The 12966-nt window shown below is 40.9% G+C and overlaps 1 protein-coding gene across 2 annotated transcripts in view; it reads right to left on the bottom strand.

Annotated features, from left to right (window-relative positions):
* The window catches only part of GBE1 (1,4-alpha-glucan branching enzyme 1), a 237574-nt gene that overhangs the window by 182700 nt on the left and 41908 nt on the right, over window positions 1-12966 (bottom strand). For both annotated transcript variants that reach the window (XM_073584450.1, XM_073584449.1), the window contains exon 3: window positions 618-787. In XM_073584450.1, coding sequence (XP_073440551.1) covers window positions 618-787 — 170 coding nt within the window. The remainder of the gene's footprint in view (window positions 1-617; window positions 788-12966) is intronic.

Raw genomic sequence — 12966 nt, 5'->3', positions numbered from 1 at the left:
ACTATCCAATCAGTGTTGACAGAGCCAGGCTGGGTACGGACACGCCTCTCTGACGAGGGCAATGGTGAGAATTGGCTATCAATATATTCAGAAAGAACGGCAGAAAAAAAGGAAAACTCAAGAATTCTAAGAAAAGGACACTTCAGAATTGTGGTAAAGAAAAAGAAAAAAGTCATGTCAGAAGTGGCGGCAGGCAGGTCCTCCAAGAGTAAGAGCAGAAAGGGACATTACGGAATTACCCCAAACAATAGGGGGGAGGAGAATTGTTTTTGGAGTGGTTGCGATGCCTACATTCTGAATGATGTAGACATGGGCAGCAGCATTTGGGAAACGGCATCTACTTTATGAAGGGTTCATGATTAAAGTGTGAGATTTGTTTTATTTTTTTTGCTATTTATTTTTTAATAGAAAGCAGGAAAAGGACAATTACTGAACCCAGCACATTAAAAATAAAACTAAACTGATATCACAGCTCTAAAGAAAGAGCAACATATGCAGCTGCAGATTGAAAGATAATTAAATACATCTGGAAGATTTTTCTTTAAGTAATGATCTAGATTGGAAAGGTGAGAAATAATGCAGCCATGAAACCTCATGCTTCAACCTTATATACTTACTGAAATCCCCAGTAAGGAAAACAGCTTCAGCCCCCGGGGCCCACTCTTTGCAATAAATCCCACCATCGGGCTGGGTATGGATACCAAACGACTGATAACTTCTTGAGAACTTTTCCAGGCCGCCTTCACATCCTTCAAGTTTCTTCAAAAGATCTACAAATAAACCATACCTGCAAAGAAATTAGTGAAACTAAATGCACAATGTTTTTCACCAATAATTACTTTATAACAGGTTTTTATTTTATGGCTGGATGTTTTTTTTTTTTTTTCATTCCTTGTTCCATGTTCTTTACATTGTTGACCAAGCGTAAAAAAAAAAAAAAAAAAAAAAAATATGCCAACAACTAATTGTAGGAGAGTAGCCCAATACTTTTCATGATATGGAGATGCCTATAATAAGGACTACTACAGAATGATCTCTAAGCAGGAAATGTAAGTTTATTATGAGCCTTAGTGGCCAGAGTGATATCTCGGCTTCATATCGGGTAAGAAAAGTCTTTGCTTACTGGTGACAGATTCTCTTTAAACAAAAAAGTCTGGTGAAAAGTCAAATAATTCTACCAGGTTTTTTATTTCCCCCCTACACACTAAAAAGAAAACAGGTAAAGGGAATCTGTCAGCAGACTATTCTTATGGAATCCGAGAGCAGCGTGAATTCGGTGCAGGGACCCCGATTCCAGTGATGTGTCACTTACTGAGATATGTGGTGCTGTTTCAATAAAAATCAGGTGTTTAATCCACAGGAGATGACTAAATTAGCAGGTGCCTGTTGCCTCATGGTCCAATCCCACCCCCACCACTGATTAACAACTTTTCGTAAACGCACAGTGTACACAGAAAGCTGCCAATCACTTGTGTGGGCGACGTTATAAAAGGCTCAGCATTCTGAGCACTGCTAGTTCTGTAGTAGAGAAAACAGGGATTGTATCAAAATGAGGAGGCGAAGATCTGGCTTCCAAGTTTGCAAAAATGTATTAGGTGAAAAAATAGATTCCATCATGAGTGTAGACACGGCTGTGTGTTTCGAACATCCATTGTGTTCTTTAGCAAAGCTATACATGTGCTGATTGCAGAGTGATTGAATCAACCTTCAACCAAATGGAACACAAATGGTCAGTCACATGGTAAAGTGGCATGATCGAGTAAAAACACCACATGGAAATACAAATGTGCAGGACATAAGTAACAATATAGTACACTATAGGAACAAAAAAATAGGGTCTTATCCGGGTTAATATTAAAAAATATAAAAGAAATTCACTCACCTATTGCAGGAGAGATCAGGCATGTACAATTAGTAGTCAGCTGCTGCACGTCCAAAGGTCAAACAAGCGACCGCAGATATAACAATTCTTATGGAACTAATTTATGGACTTCATTGCGCTGCTTGACAAAACACAGGATTCCAATTATGGTGGAAGATCATTTATGCCCAACGCGTTTCGAAGAACTACTTCTTCCTCAGGGGTTGTTTGTCTTCTCCTGAGGAAGAAGTAGTTCTTCAAAACGCGTTGGGGATAAATGATTAATCTTCCACCATAATTGGAATCCTGTATTTTGTCAAGCAGCGCAATGAAGTCCATAAATTAGTTCCATAAGGACGTAAGTGAGTAATAAAAACATTACAAGAGTATATAAACATGAAAACAAGAAAAGTTCATGTGAACAAAGCAGAATATGTAATAATGAAGCATCAATTCCCGCTTTAGACTTAAACCATTAGGACAACAGGCGTCCAGGTTAAGCCCCCAAAGCGCTTCCCTATCCAACAGACGCTTTCTAATGCCAACGCCCCTAGGATTTACAGCTACTCGCTCTATTCTGAAAATTTGCATTGAGGTAGGATTTCCATTATGCTGTGATATGAAGTGTGTAGATGCATGAGAGACAATGCGATTACACATTTAAAAAAAAAACAAAAAAAAACCTTCTTTCAACATAGCTGTATGATGGCTTTTGTGATTATGTCAACACAAGTGACAAGTGTTTTTTTTATAGATCTATTCACTTGATGAGCGGGAGTGTCTGTGGGGTGGAGTGGTGCGGCCTGGAGTCATGGGGGCTCTGCACTACAGCATGGGTGCTGTGGGGAACTAGGTCGTTCCCCCTACTGGTGTGATGTCACCTAGGCGGTGGTTGACGCATGACATCACACCTTTTAGGTTGGGACCCACTGAGAGTCTCGCCATGACTGGGCAGTGGGCTTCATACAGTCTGATCACAATGTTAAACTAAAGACCTCATGTTCACTCTTGGACACTGGGCCTTGAGGCATTAGATCGATGTCTGATTTTTGGATGTGTGGTCCCCATGTCCTTTTTTCTAGTTATGGCTCCTCGTAACACTTTTCTTTCATCTGTGTGCTGCATTTTCACAGACCCATAATCTCGTATGGATATTTTAGATCTGTGACTCAAGATCAAAAATGGAAAAGCGGTCATGATTATTTTATTTATTTTTTTTTATTCGCAAACACAAAAAAAAAAAAAGACAGACATGTGAACAGCTCCAGACTAGATATAGCGAGGTGATGAGTTCTCCTTCAATGGAAGTCTTCAAACAGAGGCTGAACAGATATCTCAGATGGTTTAGTGAATCTTGCATTGAGCAGGTAGGACATGATGACCCTGGTGGTCCCTTCCAACTCTAACAATCTATAATTCTCTGGTCTACAGAAAAGCTTGCCTCTGACAGCCAATTTGGGATGTGTGCGGCAGGTCCCTCCCAATGGATTTCCTTGCTACATTCCCATGTGTTGTGTTGCAGTAGGGAACAAGGGGGAAGAGAGGATTTAGACTATTTCGGTCTTCTCTCAGTCTTTTCTTCGACACATGGCTCCCACCGTATAATGTTCTTAATCAGTCTGCTAATAAAAATTTCTAATACAAAAAAGGTGGGAAAAGATAGCGGCACTTTATATAGCGGCACTTTATATAGTGTTCAGATGTCAATTGACATTTTCATCCGGTTTACTAGCTCGTAAGACAGAGAACATCCCCATCTGTTGTGCTGATGACTGGACTAAGAGAAAACAAGTTTACATTCCAAATCATCACTTTTCCCCCCCTATAAAATATTTTATTTCTTTAGTCCCAACAGTAGACTTCTCAAATGCAGATCAATTCAGCATCGACTCCGTCAGCCGAAGCAATTATACCAGTCAATAACAGATTGTCGGCCAATCTATCACACCAGGTCTTTGAAAAGACCTAAAAGGCACAAGACTGGTTTCGACAGCATCTGAAAACATGCTGCCACGGCCAGTAACAACTTATTGGCGGGACTGTCAAGTGTCGCAGCCCTACGATCAGATATTGCTGACCTATCCCAACGATAGGCCATCAATTAAAAAAAAAAAAAAATAAGAAAGAAATTGGCACTCTTAAAATGTTAGGATCAGTGCCAATCTGAATCCTGTGGATCGAAGGCTGGTAAGTATTACAGCCGTCCACTGTAACTATAGGTCTGACAGTAGGAATACGTGGTCAAACTGGACTTAACAGGAAGGTAACTGTTTACAGGGTCTAATTCTAAAATTAAGTACAAGCAACGAAACAAATTGAAGGGAATTTTTCTGCCCTGCTTCCAATAGGTGGCACTAGAGTTCTCCTTCTCTGGAGAATTTGCATATTTAAAGGGAATCTGTCACCCTTTTTTGAGATATCATATAATGATATCATTCAATTGTGTGTCACATAAGGATTCTCTTAGTACTTTTGCTTCCCCCTGACCCCGCACCTTTCATGCATAAATACCTTTTTTATATCGGTTCAGATGTATGTAAACTGCCGCTGTCCGGTCCACTGGGCGGGGCTTATTCACCTGCTCCCCCCTTCCTGTCTTGCTCTACGCATTTCTTCTTGTGTAGAGCAAGACAGGGAGGGGGGGAGCAGTGTAATAAGCCCCGCCCATCGGACCAGACCGGACCGTGGCAGTTTACCTACATCTGAACCGATATAAACAAGGTATTTATGCATGAAAGGTGCGGGGTCAGGGGGGAGCAAAAGTACTAAGAGAATCGTTATGTGACACACAATTGAATGATATCATTATATGATATCTCTAAAAAGGGGTGACAGATTCCCTTTAATTTCCCAGAGGAGCATGCATGGCTTTTAAGTCTCCTCACTTTGAAATGCCAAGCTTGACATGTCACTCTCCACAAGGAGAAAAAGCAACCCTTAAAACCCACCCCATGGCAAAATTTTTAGCAAATAATTTACAAAATTGTTAGTTTTTAAGCTTGTGGTCCCATGCCGACCAGATTCTTACACGCTCTTGAGAAAATATCGAGAGAAGCGGATAAGAATCTAGTCGGCATTTGACTGCACGTCTCCAAATCGCATACGTGCAGTGACAACCGCTCGTCCCGGCTAACAAAGCCGAAACCTAGCCGTGTGTAAATTACAAACTGAGCGCGGATTGCCAAAAAATTTCTCGGGGTGGAAAAACGCTTAAAAGTTTGCTAAGCAAAAAGTTTTCATCCCAAAATTTTGATCAATTTAGAAATCTGCGAAACGCGTGGTAAGTTTACAGACTTCTGTCATTGCACTTTGCACTGCTGAATCGCACTTCTAAAGTAGAGCATTGGGTGATCGCTGGTCGTTAAGGACACAATGCCTGACAATCCCATATAAATAACTCTAGCTGTCAGGCAGTGTATCCCTAGCAACAAGTCTGTCAAAACTGAAGACAATAGGTAAAGGGGATTGACAGCAGCCATAGGCACAGCAGTCTGCATTATTAATCAGATTTTTCTAAAAATAAAATTTAGCTTAAAAATTAAAAAAATATAAAAAAAATAGCCCTCCTTGCTCACAGCCAAGAACTTCAGCAGAGAATTTCAATTATTTAATTTATTCCTTTTAGGTAACCTGGCACAGAATCAGCCAGGACATTCATGTGGGTGGAAATCAATCTGCACAAAATTACTTGTTCTCATGGATTCTAATTTGGTTTTGCAATTTTAGCAATAAGAGTTTTGCAATCAGCACAATCGATTTACAAGCAGCGCCGCTTACAAGGAGGTAATACACTCGCATCCTCTATAACCATGAAATCTGCACAGCCAGAAAATGGTCTTTATGGGAAGCCTGGGCTTTCAGGTATTTTACTGTAAACCAGAAGGTTTTGCTGCCACATAACAGGAACTTGTTGGCATTTGCCTTCTCGAGTGTGAAAAAGGGCAGCGAGTTATGGGGCTGATAGAACAAATATATAGGCCTATAATTAGCAAAAAAAACACAGCATAAGGCTAAGTTCACACTAGGTGCTTTCGCAGCTTTTTTTAATGCAGATTTTCAGCTGCCTTTTACAGTACCAGCAAAGTGAGATTTCAGAAATCTCATGCACACAGCATGGTTTGTCATCAGTTTTCTGTGCTTTGAATTTTTTTTTGCACAATGAAGCAGGTCGCTTCTTTCAACGTCTTTTCAGCAGTTTTCACCCACTGAAATGAATGGTTGGTGAAAAAAAAAAAAAAAAAAAAAAAAAGGGGATGCACCAAAAACGGAGGTATCAGGTTTTGCAGCGGGTTTTTTTTGTGCCAGAAACTAATTCTATAGAATCGGATTTTTTTTTCCTTCAACAATAAACTCAGAATGCACAAGAGACATCTAACATGCCAGAACAGCAGCAAAACAAAAATGCACAAAAAAAAGCATGAAAAAAAACAAAACATGCATTTTTTCCTGCAGCTTCTTTCCTTCCAAGAGATCAGATTTTTCTGCAGAAAAAAAAAAACCACCTAGTGTGAACTTACTCTAAGGCGTACACAATCTTTCATTTGCTTATGGCAACTTCGCCGTGCCATATTTATCAAATGTTGCGCTTTAAAGGCAGATTTAGTGAAAATTATACCAGAGCCTCTTAACCAACATTTGGAAGTGCAATTTAAAAAGAAGAGCTGGAGACCAATTTGTCAAATGTCACAGATCAACCTCTTCACCCCCGGGCCATTTTCCATTTTTTCATTCTCATTTTTCGCTCCCCTTCTTCCCAGAGCCATAATTTTTTTGTTTTTCCATCACTATGGCCGTGCGATGGCTTATTTTTCATGGAGGACGAGCTCTACATTAAAAAAAATACCACTGATTTTACTATATAATATACTGGTAAACAGTAAAAAAAAAAAAAAAAAATTCCAACAGCGGTGAAATTGTAAAAAAAAAAAAAATGCACTTCCACAATTATTTTTTTTCTTTCCTTGTTCAATGAATGATAAAATTGACCGACCATGTATAGGTTTTTTTTTTTTTTATTATTTGAATGGTGAAAAAAAATGTAAAGTTTGTTAAAAACAAAATAAAATAAAAAGTGATGCTAATTTCAGAGAACCATAGGGTCTCCATTTTTCAGGATCTGAGGCTGGTGAGGGCTTATTTTTTGCACGCCAAGCTTACATTTTTATCTATACCATTTGGGGTAGATAGGATGTTTTGATCACCTGTTATTGCACTGTTGCAGGGACCACAAAAACGTATTTCTGGGGTTTTTGAATTTTTTTTCCTCGTTACACAGTTTACAGATCGGATTAATTCTTTTCAGCTTTTGATACATCAGGCGTTTCTGAACGATACTAAATATATGCATCTTTGATTTTTTTTTTTACTGTTTTATTTTGAATTGGGCAAAACTATTTGAAGTTTTATATTTTTACAATTTTTTGTAATATTTTTAAAACCATTTTTTGTACACTTTTTAACTTGCTTCAATAGTCTCATTAGGAGACTTGAAGCTGCACTCTTCTGTTCGCTTTTGTTACACATAGCAGGTCTAGGGGCACATGACCGATGATCAAATCAGGCGTTGTCCGGTCTAAATTCTAAGTCTGCAATCACACTGTGTGACTGAAGACGTATCAAACCCCCCAGCGCACAAACGGTTTCAGAGTCAGGACTGGCGGTGATATACAAGTTATGCACAAACCTGCCAGAGCCAGTTTGGTGGGCCCGGTCTCGCGCCATAAACTTGTACATACCCCGCCGATCCTGGCTCAAAAACGAGCAAATCCTAACAGCGCACAATGCGTGCACTGGGGAATTCGTAAGTCTGCAGTCAGAGTGACTGTATACTTATCAATTTAGACCTAAGAACACTTTTAATGCCAAACTTAAACCATTGAAGTGTACAGGCAAAGGGAAAAAAAAAAAATTAAAAAAATAAATAAAAAGTCGATCGAAAAACGAAAAGATTACTTTGATCAGACTTTGTTCAGAGTGTGGTCGTCTGACTGTTTTTCTCGCACACAGAGGGGGGAAAAAAAAAAAAAAAAAAAAAAGTTTCCACCTTTTCATAAGTGACTCACTGTGAAAAATCAGACCGCACTTGGATGTCATGCAATTGTGGTCTAATTTTTTCATGGACCCAAAGACATCTGTAATGACCAGGCCGAACGTTCCCTGCTATCCACCCCCACACGGTGTCCGCAGCTGAAGGAATTATGACCCACACCGGTCTCGGGGATAACAGTTGCTTTTACTTCAGCAGGAACGGGAATTATAACTTGGAACAAATAAGGAACAGTCTCTCATGGGTAGTCCGCGGCAATTACAGCTCACACTTAGATGCTGAGATGGGATTGGGGTCTGGAGCTTTAAGAGCACTGGACAATGTCTTGGTATTTTACAGAGGGAGGGAGATGCAGCAATTAGAGGTTACAGACCTGTACTCGGGGTTATCTCCACAGTGTGTCACGGCACGTGCACAAGTACTTATAGGTGAATGTAGTAACTGTGGTGAATCCGGTCATAAAGACTTTAGATGTGGTGAATCCTGTTAGCAATAGAATGATTTCTGTACAGGTTAGAGGGATATCAGGCTTTTACGCCTGCAGGAGATCTTGAGGTAAAAACCTCCTCCATGTGTGTTCTGCTCTCTCTGAAGGCATCTCTCAGACTAAAGAACATTCTAGACTTGCCTGGAAAACAACTCCTCCTATTGACCATGTGACTAGGAGCTGGCCAATAGGAGACCGAATTCACATCTCAGATCCTTAGGCTGAGTTCACACGTGGCGGTTTTTTCGCGTTTCCGCGGCGGTTTTAACCGCGCGATTTTGCTGCAAAAAATAAGCATCCCATGCATTCCTATGGAATTCCGCAATGCTGTGCTAAAGCTGCAGTTTTTACCGCGGCGGAATCGCTTCGCGGTAAAAGACGCAGCATGCTCATTAATTTCGCGGAATCTCGGCGATCCCGCACCCATAAGATTGCATTGTTCTGCTTACTTTCCGCATGTGGCTGTGCACATCATGCGAAAAGTAAGCAGAACATTTGCGGATGGTACCCACGGTCCAGAGGAGAGGAGAGACTGTCCTCTGGGCTTTGGGTACCATATCCCTGTAAAAAATAGAATTTAAAATAAAAAATATTGTTCTTCTCACCTTCCGACGTCCCGCGCAGCCTTCCCGCCTCTCTCTACGCTCCCGGTCCCAGTAAGCCTTTGCGAGCAATGACGTCCGTTCTCGCGGGATCGCGAAGTCTCGCGGTCATTCGCGCAACGTCATCGCGGTAATTGTCGCAAAGGATTACTGGGACCGGGAGCGTGGAGAAAGGCGGGAAGGCTGCGCGGGACGTCGGAAGGTGAGAACAACAATATCTTTTATTATTTTTTACATTCTATCTTTTACTATTGATGCCGCATAGGCAGCCTCAATAGTAAAAAGTTGGTCACACTCGTCAAACACTATGTATGACGAGTGTGACCAACCTGTCAATCAGTTCTCCAAGCGATGCTACAGATCGCTTGGAAAACGCTAGCAATTCTGCAAGCTAATTATGCTTGCAAAATGCTAGTTTGAATTTAAAATGCGATTTTCCCGCGGAATGGAATTCCGGAATTCTCGCTGTAAATTCCGCAAGAGTTCCGCTACGTGTGAACCCAGCCTTACAAAACAATAATTCAGTCATTGTACACTTTCACCATTAGATGGTGACAGAACACAGCAAACAGATGCATTGCATCTAAAATGAAAGTGACTAGAAATGGAGAATTACAGCTCACAAATAATGTAGAGAGCCAGTTAGAGAGTGAGCTGTAGTGTACAGAAGCTACTCATAATTCAGTATTACTTAAAGGGTCAGACACACTCTGGACTGGGTCACTACACATCCATTGCCAATTTTGATTTAACCCACGGAAATCTTGACTTGTATTCCCAATTATCCACAGAAAAGCTGTGAAAAAGTTGTGAAAAATCTGTGTTAAAAGTTGTGAAAACTTAAGGACATGTGAATGGAGCCACGGTACGAGTGCTATCCATGAAAACCACAGATGCATTCAATGCCAAAAAATTGGACGTCCGAATGGGGCCTGAGGGAGAGACTCTGTCTAAACAACAAAAAAAAAAAATATTGTGGACAACCGCGTAATATTATGAAATATTTGAGACAAAATCAACACTGGCAAACTATTAAAAATGTACAAAAACAAAGGGGTATATATAATAATCCAAAATTTGCCCCAGAAAAAGGCAACAAAAATAAAAGCCACTAATGTCCCCCTGAATGGACAATAAATAAAAGATCAAATGCAATCAAATGCAATTATATAATTCAAATATATATATACATAACCATCACCAAACAACATTCTTAACTATACACCGCTACTTAGTGCACACCAACCAGGGAGGGAATATAAAGGTGCTGCCATGGGCTCTGTAAAATCCCAAAAGCGATCAGAAGATTGCAGCTTCAGATCTAATAATGAGACTATTGAGAGGTCCGGCGCCTGCACACTGCAGTATTCTGCTCTGCCCTCAACAAGGCAGAACACTGCGCCTGCGCCACGACAGGAAGAGAAGAAGAGGACGTCATTGCATGAAGATGGGAGGCGCCGGACCGCAACACCCATCGGACCGAGACCGGACCGCCCCCTGGTGAGTATAATCTAATGCTTTTTTCCTACCTTTCAGGTTACATTGGGGGCTTATCTACAGCATTACAGAATGCTGTAGATAAGCCCCTGATGCCTGTGGCCACAGCCAATAGCCAAAAATAAAATTGATGACAGATTCCCTTTAAGCCCCATGCGTATCCCTACCGCAACAAAGCTTCGTCAGGGGTAGTGATATTAATAATTTCATTAATATTGATAAAAGTGCCAAATAATTGACAATTACATGATGTATCCAGTTCAACATGAAAACCAGTCCTCTTGGAAGGGTCTCAAAAGAGAACCAGTCAGTCATCAGATTCATGATGCCCAAACAATGGGCAATATGAATCAGACACTGACTGTACATTTTAGTATGAATCTCTATGATTTATCATAACATACTTTAAAAGGAGGGCCAGGGGCTATGACTTCGCTGATAAGATCGAGACAGATCCCCTCTGCTGGTTTCTCTCTGGCTCCTTTAAGTTGAGTGCCAGATCTCTCCCTAGTTATATATTTAAAAGACTTGCATGGTTTAACATACCTGGCTGCAATCACACAGCCAGTGTCCGATTCATTCTACCTGTGGTTCGGGTGGCATAAATCTGATGACAAATTCTCCAAATTGTTACTGTAGCCCTTTCAGACCTTCATTAAAAAGGCAAAAAAAGAGGAAAAAATATTCAGCCTATCGTACATCAGTGTCCATATAGTCCATAAGCGGTCTGATGCCAGATGTCCAGTGCAGTTCAACTGGCGCTATAAATCCAAATGAAAAAAAAGAGGGGGTCTCCAGCACCAAAATTAAGTGAAAAAAAAAAAAAAAAATCACATTTATTATGAAGGTTTTAAAATCATATTAATAAGCCACCATAACAGGCAAGGCTACCTAGGTAGCCTTGCCTGTCATGGTGGCTTATTAATATGATTTTTGGTGCTGGAGATCCCCTCTTTTCCTTTGGATTTGGCTTCATTAACCCCTTCCTGACATCCGACATACTATCCCGTCCATGGGACCCGGGCCCCTATGCCTATGGACGGGATAGTACGTCTACCGCGATAAGCGGCGCCCACGTGGTGAGCGCCGCTGATCGCGGCCGGGTGTCAGCTGATTATCACAGCTGACACCCGGCACAATGTGTCAGGGGCGGTCACGGACTGCCCCCGACACGTTAACCCCTTGCACACCGTGATCAAACATGATCGCGGTGTACCGGGGGTTAAAGCTAAGCATCGGCAGGGAGGGGGCTCCCTCCGTGCTTCCCTGAGCCCCCCACGGCAGCGCAATGTGCAGCGCTGCTGCAGGGGGCTCCTTTCCTGCAGGCCCCGGAATCCAAGATGGCGACGGGGGCCTGCAGGAAGCCTTCTGCACTGCCTGTGACAGATCGCTGATCTGTCACAGTGATCTGTGATGTGACAGATCAGCGATCTGTCACAGGACAGTGATGTCCCACCTGGGACTATGTAATAAAGTTAAAAAAAAAAAAAAAAAAAAAAGTGTTAAAAATTTTTTAAAAAAAAAAAAAAATCGCCAAATAAATTAGAAAAAAAATATTCCCCCAATAAATCCATTTTTTGGAAATAAAAAAAAAAATAAAATAATAAAAGTACACATATTAGGTATTGCCGCGTCCGTAACGACCCGCCCTATAAAACTGTCCCATTAGTTAACCCCTTTAGCGAACCCCTTTAGCAAACCCCTTAAAATAAAAAACGAAGCAAAAAATAATGATTTATTATCATACCGCCAAACAAAAAGTGTAATAACGCGCGATCAAAAAGACGCATATAAATATCCATGGTACCGCTGAAAACGTCATCTTGTCCCGCAACAAACGAGCCGCCATATAGCATCATCAGCGAAAAAATAAAAAAGTTATAGCTCGCAGAATAAAGCGTTGCAAAAATAATTTTTTATATAAAATAGTTTTCATTGCATAAAACCGACAAAACATAAAAAAACGACCAAAATGAGGTATCGCTGTAACCGTACTGACCCGACGAATAAAACCGCTTTATCAATTTTACCGCACGCAGAACGGTGTAAACGCACCCCCACAAAAGAAATTCATGAAACGCTGGTTTTTGTTAATTCTGCGTCCCAAAAATCGGAATAAAAAGCGATCAAAAAATGTCACGTGCCCGAAAATGGTACCAATAAAAACGTCAACTCGTCCCGCAAAAAATAAGACCTCACATGACTCGGCGGGTGAAAATACGGAAAAATTATAGCTCTCAATATGTGGTGATGCAAAAACTATTTTTACAATAAAAAAACGTCTTTTAGCGTGCGACAGCTGCCAAACATAAAAAACGCCATAAATAGTAAATCAAACCCCCCGTTATCACCCCCTTAGTTAGGGAAAAATAATATAATAAAAAAAATGTATTTATTTCCATTTTCCCATTAGGGTTAGGGCTAGGGTTAGGGCTAGGGTTAAGGCTGAGATTAGGGTTAGGGGTGTGTTGGG

Source organism: Dendrobates tinctorius, unplaced genomic scaffold (assembly GCF_039654945.1).
Source record: "Dendrobates tinctorius isolate UK_male_01 unplaced genomic scaffold, ASM3965494v1 ptg000084l, whole genome shotgun sequence".
Taxonomy (NCBI): domain Eukaryota; kingdom Metazoa; phylum Chordata; class Amphibia; order Anura; family Dendrobatidae; genus Dendrobates; species Dendrobates tinctorius.
Note: the sequence above shows the minus strand (reverse complement) of the source record. Positions and strands in the feature narration are given on the sequence as shown.